Below are 9,045 nucleotides of genomic sequence, written 5' to 3' on the forward strand. Positions count from 1 at the left end.
ACAAATGTTTTCATTTAAAGGGGGATTTATGTCCTCAGAATACTTACGCTGCTCGCGTACAGAGCGTCATGAATGATTTAATTTAAAGGCTGATTTATGTCCTTATAAAGGCTTATGCTGCTCGCGTACAGTTGCTGGCTCAGCTTCAGCAAGGCATGTTTCCTTAAGCAAGGTTACCATCCTTGCATTGCTGCCTCCCACTCACCCTACTAGGGTGTGCAGTAACTTATAGCCTGCTCGGCTATGCCTTTCCCAGTGCAGCGTTTTTGTCCTGCTTTGTGTTGCCCATTTTATTTATTTATTTTCGTGGGGTGTTTCCCATATTTCTTAATAAGAAAAGTGCGATGTTTATGTAGTTATACATACTTAAAAGTAGCAATCGTATCAGATGAAACCCAGAAGCAGAATTGCTCAATGATAAGAGCTGCAAGTTTTCCATGCACAAGGACCTGGGTTCGCTTCCTGCCATGCCCAGCGTACACATATGTATATAGGTGTGTTTATATTTATGTATTTGTATTTACATGTCTATATATGTGTATATATATATTTTTTAAAAAAGGATTGAAATTTTGATTTTGTTTTGAATTGGTATTTTTTCAGCTTAGGTGCCATAACCTGCTCGGTTTCAGGCTCTGCCGGAGTTCTAACACGAGGTTACCACTCGTGTACTGCTGGTTACCACACCCTGCTCGGGTGAGCAGTTTGAGGTGCACTTGCTCAGTGTATTCCTCCCTTAAAGTTGGCAGCTTTGTTTAGGTGCTGCATATGGCAGATGTCATTATATTCCCTGTAAGTGTGCCATAACCTGCTCGGTTTCAAGCTCTGCCTGAGTTCTAATGCAAGGTTAGCCCCTCGTGTACTGCTGGTTAACACCCTGCTCGGATGAGTAGTTTGAGGTACACTTGCTCAGTGTATTCCTCGCTTAAAGTTGTGCCATAACCTGCTCGGTTTCAAGCTCTGCCTGAGTTCTAATGCAAGGTTAGCCCCTCGTGTACTGCTGGTTAACACCCTGCTCGGATGAGTAGTTTGAGGTACACTTGCTCAGTGTATTCCTCGCTTAAAGTTGACAACTTTCTTTGTCTGCTACATAATGCATTTATGATTACCTTCTCGGTATGTGGGCCATAACCTGCTCGGTGGCAGGCTTTCCCTGTGTTCTTCTGCGAGGTGAACCCCTCGTATACTGCTGGTTCCACACCCTACTAGGGTGAGCAGTAGAGGTGCACTTACTCAGTGTACTCTTTTGCTAAACAATATATTTAAGTGATACCTGGAACACTTTTCCGTTTTCAGAATTGTCAGTACCCCGGATAGCTCAGTAGGTATCAGCTTCTATAAGGGCCCTGGTTCGGACCCCTGTGAGGGCGTAATCTGTCTTCCTTGGGTATTTTATATTATTTTATATTATTTTATTTATTTATTAAGTACTTTAAAGAAAAGAGTGTGTGGAGGTGGTGGTAAACAGACCCATGTGGGGGGTTGTACCTTCCTCTCCAGCCATCACTCAGGTGTTAACATTTGTCTTTTGGTAAAATTCTGTCACCCTTTACCTTATTTAGTTTCAGGACAACTCAGTCCGTTCCTTAGGTTTTGCTTTCCCCAATAACAATTGCTCCACCCAGTACCCATGCTGATTAAGATGCAGAATTTTTCTCTCGACAGGAGGAAGAAAAAATGATACGTTATACCCCTATTGAGGTTTGCAGGGCTTGAGGCTCTCTTTAGTGCGTGGCGTGTTTCCCTTACTATTTGTCCCAATATGACATTCATTATACTATTTGGTCTTTTGGTGGAGACAAGGCAGCTCGAGGGTATCTGTTCAGTTTTGTTGCAAGGCAAGTTAAGCAACCATGTTCTAATTGGATGGAGTGTTTGGAAACACTTGCTGGTATCAGAGGGACTAGTTGTGCCAAATAATAACTTTCTGGCGCCTGCCCCATGGTTTTCCTCCCAAAACTTGGCCTGTTTTCAGCTAACCGTCTAGCAGTGTGTTACAATTTCTCCTCTGCTCGAGGAGTACAAGCAGGCTTTTGTACCCTCAAGAGAGTTGTTTAGCCTCTTTTCATTATATATATATATTTTTCTACAGTGCAGCGAGTAGAGTGCTGGTTTTCAGATCTGTGCTGAGCCTACTGATGCAGGTTCCTAATTTGGGAGGGTCTAAATCAGTCTTTCATCCTGCTGAGATCGATAAGTGAACACCTCACACCACACTCCGTTGGTAGTAGTGATGAGCAACACTCGTATATCTGATGGTTCGTAGCACTATATAAGTGCTATTTTGCTATGGGCAATGTGCTTAATTTTTTCCTTCCCCTGATCCCCATAGTGGCTAGTCAGCCTCGCATGCATACAGAGACTCAGACCTCAGTGTTTGAAAGGACAGTTGTCCCAGTATTCTTTCACAACCTTTCATTTACAGGGCATGATAATTATCCCAAAGTCCTTTCCACCCTCATTTCCCTTCCTGCCATCCTTGGGGGAGATTGCATCATAATATTACACCTCTTGGAGTAACTCCTGATGGTTTCCGTTTTTCCTTTTACAGGAGTTCTGGCTCATGACCAGTGCAGACTTGCACTGAGCATTTCCCTCCCTTCAATTTACTTTCCTTTGCGTTAATTCCTGGTATTCACTAAGTTAAGCGGGAGCCCCCCTTCCACGGTCAGGGAGTTGATTAGAAGTGCAAGAGTGTATTTATTTTAAGGGTGTAAAGCGGGGCTTTAGTGTGGTCCTCAGGGTAGCCTTTTTCTGGGTGGCAAGGTTTTTTCCTTAGATAAGTGGGGGAGGTTTCTCCTCCTTTGGGAAGGCACAATATCCCTTGGTGGGATCGAGGGTTCTGGGAGTGGTACTCATCTCCCATCCAAGTTATTAAGGCCCTCTATCACAAGGCGTTCCAACGTCTATACATTATCTATCTCAGAAGGTGTCTGCCAGTGCGATTTCCAGAGGGCTGGGATATATATATTTAGTTAGTCACTTGGTTCTCCTAGTCACCAGCATGGCGGGTAAACCTTTTGAGTTTTCACAGGAGATTGTTTTGCTATAAGGTGCCAGTTAGTCCTCTTCTGGTGAGCAACTTCATTTTAACTGTTTAGTGATCAATTCTTTGCAGTTTACAGTCTTTGCTAAGACTTTGGATTTTAGTGGTCCTCCTTCGGTTAGTTTATGATTCTCTAGGGGATTTATCAACCATGGAGGGGAGAACAAGGTCCAAGCACCTGGCACATCTACAAGGGGGTTCAGATATCTCTATGATGGTAGCGATTGGATGTAAGATACATGTTTTCTCCTTGCCAAGTTCGGTCTCTTAGGGGTCAGGTTTTTTTGTAAATATCTTCCTTTTGTCACAGTAGCAGAGTCCTTCTTCAAGAGCTTGCGAGGTCTGAAGATCTGCGTCTTGGCTTTTCAGGTGAGGCCCCTCTCTTCCATATTGCTTCTGCCTCCAGAAGACATGCCTTTCTTAGTATACACATATGTCTGGGGACAATTGTGTGTACCGACTATTGCTTTTCAGCTCTGCTCAGGATAGGTTGTCCTATTACAGAATAATAAAATTACCTTTTTACTCCCATTTTACCTTTTATGAAGATTTGTCTTTCCCACTTGGTTCCCCAGTGTAGTTATGTGACATGTCCTGTTTCTAATACAATATCTTCCTTTAACACATGGGATGGAACCTACAAAGCTTTCACCCCTAAGGGGTATTTTTCTTTATCTCCAGGAAAGCTAAGTGTTTATCTTCTTTTGTTTGCTACCTAGGTTCCCAAAGATAGTATGAATTTAAGTATTTTAAATGTTTGATTGGACAACAGAGGAGTTAATTACTCCGATGGGTTTTTGTCCTAACCTATTAGTATAGGAAAACTTTGTTCAGTGTTTTTCCCCCCACCTCTTTTAACGGTTGGTTTTGGTGGCCTGTACGGAATGCTGGAATTGGCACATCTTCCAGATGTTTTTCTTGCAGTGGATTTGGCAATGCCTTATAAGACAATTATTCGGGCAGCCTAGCCTTAGGCAATTCTCTTTCGGTCAGCTGATTGATCAAATGAAAACATTTAAAACATTTTCTTCTCCTATTATTTATATTATATTGTCACTATTGTATGATCATGTTGTACTAATGGGATGCAAGGGCTTCAAACTTGCATAATATGAGCCTCCTGTCTTGTCATAGAATGGCTAATCCCCCACACTAACGTGAGTTGGGGGTTTAGATTCTATTAAAGACAAGGAGGCGAGTATTATCCCACCCACCCACCCTTGATATGATATGATATGATATGATATGGCAGTTATTATACGCATATACACAGGTGTTTCAAGAGAAAACATTCTTTGGTTTGTTGTTCTTCCCATCCACCCACCCTTCTTGCTTGTTGTTCTTTCAGCTATGAGTTGAGGTTCTGATCAGGAGTGTGGCTCACAGTTACCAGATTTGGAGTGCGTGGTACGAGAGCTTCGCTGGATTTGTCTTCATCGTTTATCATCTGATCTGTGCAGTGGACGTCTGGCTCCAGACAGCTACAGAAAGAGCAGTTGGGTTTAGAGTGATGGACTTATATAAGGAAGGGTCCCTGCTCATTGGTCTCCTGCAGGCCATGATCTGTCCTCCATGATGGATTGGGGAGCTCCCTTACATTGACATTGAACTCTGTTTAGTTCTGTTCTTTACAACTTTTTTTGTTTGTAAACGTTTTTTTCTTTGCTGCTGTGGTTTTAGAGTAAAGATTGTAATGCATAATACTCACCTCCTTGTCTTTAATAGAATCTAAACCCCCATCTCACGTTAGTGTGGTAGCCATTATATTGGGACAAGTCCTGACTTGCAAACGTTGATTAGCTCTATTTCAGCTGTCCTACGAGACAATGTATTTAAGTGGCGAGGCAGTGAATTGCTCATATGAGCGTATATCTCTGAAGGGGGAGAGCAGGATTTCGTGATTTTTATTATCTAGAGCGTTCAGGGAAATGGGAATCGCAATAAAAGCCTGCAACAAAATCGTGTGGCATAGGGCAATTGCTAGTATTCTACAATTTGAGTCATTGTGCACTGCTAGCTTATTTTGTGTAAGTGAACGTGCAAGAGCCATCTTCAAAGTAACCCATTAAATATCTGCTTAGTTAGCAGTGCATATTTGCTAATTGTGTTATTTGGCAGAAGAATAGGGCAACTTCAGGACAGAATAACACCTCTTTACAAAATAGCCTACATGAAGCTAGTTTGTTAATATGAATAAATCCTATTAACATATGATAACCCCAACCATTCGACTTTCCCTATGCCAGAGAGCAAGCACAGTTCCAATTAATGGGTAGCACCAGACAGTGAAGATTCTTTGGGTGAGGAGCACTGTCGTTTCCTGCTTTTGCGCACCTTTGCAATAGCTCAGTCTCTGCTCCTGGGGGCAATTCAAATAAATGTGACAGTGATGACCTTTTCCACTAGGGCACTATCAGGCCGATACTAACAGTGCTGAGGCCCTTTTCTAGAGGGACTGTGAGTGGCAATTCCACAGGAAAATACACATGAACAGATGATGAATCACTAAAGGCCACTAAGCTAGCTCTGGGATACAGGGGTAACAATCACTTAGATTTGCAAGCATGAGAACTGTACTCCCCGGCCCCCACCCAAACCCCCCTCTCACTTCTTTACTGCACTTGCACGATCCGAATGACACAAGGCCTAGTAGGACCGATATTTTTATTCTTCTCCCCTGTCCCCCCTTTTTTGTCTTGTGGCGCCATGAAACACCATTTGTTGTACAGACGCTTTATAAATATCCAATAAATATATAAATAAATGCTCTACCGTGTGTTCCTCAAGGCCTCCCTAATTTGTTATCTGATATTTCTAGTTAAGGGAAGAGCAGTCAATAGGGTGTCTTCATTTGGATGTGCCCTGTTAAAAGCCAAGGATTGACCTAAACTGACTGATCCCTAGTTATGGGCACCCGCATCCATATGAAATCCCAGCTGGCACCCCACTTCTCATGGGAAGAATACATGTACTTGCCCTAAGTAACCGATATGTAGGTGGGACCAATGGGCCAGCACACACCTATGGGATAGGTAAACCAAAGAGACCAAAGGAAGGGACTATGCTTGGCTCACTCGTGGATGCAGGACCTACAGTGGCTGAGGTTTGCAGCAGGAAGACTTCTAATTCTCCTGCCAGTCACGGATGAGCATCTCTTTGAATGAGAAGCACTCTACTGCTGCACGTTCACAGGTCTAGCAGGTCCGACAGCAGATGCCTGTCCTGAAGCAGGCACTGCTTAACTGTTCTTTAGTGTTTCCTTTCTGTCACTGATTGACTAATGCACAGTTATATCCCGGCTGCTCAAACACATCTTCCTCGTTCTCTGCTGTCATCTCTTGGCAGAGGTTACCACACATAGGGCCTCCCTGAGGTACCTTAGAAGGTTAGGACCAGGGCTGACAGACACTTCAAGTCTGGCTTTAACACCCATTAACAAGAAGCGCCTGTGAACGCTCTTTCTTCATAATCTAAGTCTGCTAAGTGCACTTCAACTCACCTATTCTCTCCTTTCCTTCAGCACTTTCACCTATCCTCTAGGCGACTGACATGCGAAATCAGCAAATTAATGATATGATATGATATTTTATTCATAGCGTGCCCATACACAAGTATTTCAAAGTTCAACGAGGCAAGGGGGACAGGACAACAATCTTACTAGGCCCAGTGAGATTGAGATCTTGCAAGTGCAGGGGAGAGGAAGGGGGTAAAGCGCCGGGGGAAGGGGAGGAGGATAAGTGCAGGACATAGGATCATAACACAAGAAACAAGCAGTGTCAGCAACAGGCAGCAGTGCAAGCTTAAGTGTAGAACGACAAGTTCTGGATTGTGCAGGTAAGGGGACAGTAGGGTTACAGATACAGCCCCAAGTGCAGGGATGCCAGGAGGCAGTGAGGGTGTGCAGCTGGGAGGACAGGGACCTGGACCCGTGGTTCAGAGGGTAGCCAGGTAACCAGTGCAGTAACGGATAGGCGATCAGCAGGGAAGAGGAAGAGAGAAGGCAGAAGCAAAGAGGAAAGTCTTCCGGAACCGGAGGAGATTCTGCTCAAGTTTCACAGAGGTAGAGAGGTGGTTGCAGAGGGAGGAGCCCGCAGAAGAGAGATCTGCCTCCAGCCCATTAAGATGAACACTGCCTCCTTTTATGCTCCCATTCTCTTCTCTCAAAGACACCACACCCCTTTCTTCCATTTCACCACATTCCCCAAAGAATGTACTACAAAGCTTCCAATAAGTTATTCCTCACTTAAAGCAAATAGGTGTTATCAGTCAACTTTTTGTTATGCTTAACTAATTTTGAATCTCTTTATCAGGGCACAGGTACTTTACAATTTACCATTTTGACCCATTTGTCGCTAATTGTATTGGGAGTCGAGGTTCCCCAAATCTTATGTCAAAGGGTTGGACTTTCTCACTACCTTTGCTGGCATACCGTAATATGGGGCAACCTTGACACATGTTTGCAGGGACACTTTAGGTTCCTAGTGCATGTCTCCGGTTTATCATGTATACTGTAGCTCGATGTGCCTTCCTGTGAAGATTCCTCCACTCTGCTCATGCTTGCCGCATCAACAGCAGATGGCTAGGCTGCCTTCCTGAGGATGGATTGCGAAACATGCACATGCTGATGCAGCTGACCTTGTACAGATGTTGGCAGGAATGAAGAATGGAATCAGAAAGTGGGCTTCTCTGCATGTGCTCGAACGTTTGCCCCTGATTCAAGGCTTTCAGTGGGAATATGTGCCAGTTGGTGAAAACTGGCAGGCATTCTAATCACACGATGGAACTGGTCGTGGAAATATGGCTATGCCGCCATTCAGTTATTGCCTATTTGAAAGTAGTTCATGAAAGAAATCCTGAAGGGCAGGTGTGCTTGCTCTGGTCACTTATGGTAACACTAGTCATATGTCCTCATTGCGAAAGGAGGAGAGTTTGTAGATGCTGTTAAGACCTCAATGTTAGAGTGGCACATGGAGGCAGTTTCGTTGCTCAACTGTCTCAACCAATCCCCCTTGGGCATAGAATCATGTTTGAAAGTGAAATTGTACATTAATGTTAGGTTATCTTTGAATTTATTTATCGTGTATAAGCATGCAGTGGGTGTCTTCTTGGCACCATTTTTGCCTCCAGCAGTGAAACATTCAAGTTAATCAGCCAGAGACAACATATTACGCAAAAAGAAGGGCCTTGAGATCTTTTCAAAGGAAGGGTTGACCTTCTGTGGAGCAGATTTATAGAGGCAGCGAGTTTGTGAGGGTCGTGGCATCAACTAGGAAGGTTCTACCATTCCTCTTCTCATTTCAGTTGAGCAGAATTCTGGTGGCGGAGTCGGTCGATTCCGCACCAGAATTCTCCCCGGCTGCAAACTGGAATTATGGGAATTGCACTCTGTATTTTGCTCTTGATGGCTGGCCTGAGATGGTCGATGAGTGGTTGTAATGCCCTGTATTCCAGCCAATCAGGTTGGCAAAATAGGCCAGCCGCCTGGTTGGCTGGAATGCAACATTTTCTAGGCAAAGAGGGTCAAGGAACCTTAAAGCCCTCTGACTGGCTTGCATGCTCCAATTGTCTGGGATTTCAGCATCACGAGACTGACTTGCAGTCATTTCATTTCATTTCCATTCCCCACCTCTGAGCACGCATGAGTTTTAAAATTCAAAATGTTTTGGGGAAGAAGGTTTCTACAGACTACGATTGGAGTTTTCTTTTCTAATTTCGTCTTCTTCGCAATATCAGAATGTTCTGCCCTGTTATGTAAAGATTTGACCTTTTACATCATAACTCTGTAATGCCGAATCGTCATTGACTCTCTTTGAGAGAAAAGCTGTCTTCTGTGATGTATGTACATATTTTCTGATAAAAACAAAAACACAAAAGAACAATTTGCATCCACTAGATTGCATTTAAATATATATGATTCACGCTTCTAAGAAAGCGTTCAGTTATTCAATTGTGAAAGAATGTACATTTTGTGCATGTACTTGCCATGCGGATCTCCAACC

General features: G+C 43.6%; 1 protein-coding gene across 1 annotated transcript in view; it reads right to left on the reverse strand.

Moving 5' to 3' along the window:
• The window catches only part of ABCC8 (ATP binding cassette subfamily C member 8), a 1,583,626-nt gene that overhangs the window by 215,521 nt on the left and 1,359,060 nt on the right, over positions 1-9,045 (reverse strand). Inside the window, exon 32 of the mRNA XM_069623778.1 lies at positions 9,029-9,045. This exon is cut by the window's right edge and continues 86 nt beyond it. Coding sequence (XP_069479879.1) covers positions 9,029-9,045 — 17 coding nt within the window. The remainder of the gene's footprint in view (positions 1-9,028) is intronic.

The sequence above is a fragment of the Ambystoma mexicanum genome, chromosome 11, assembly GCF_040938575.1.
Source record: "Ambystoma mexicanum isolate Mex_15411 chromosome 11, UKY_AmexF1_1, whole genome shotgun sequence".
NCBI lineage: Eukaryota > Metazoa > Chordata > Amphibia > Caudata > Ambystomatidae > Ambystoma > Ambystoma mexicanum.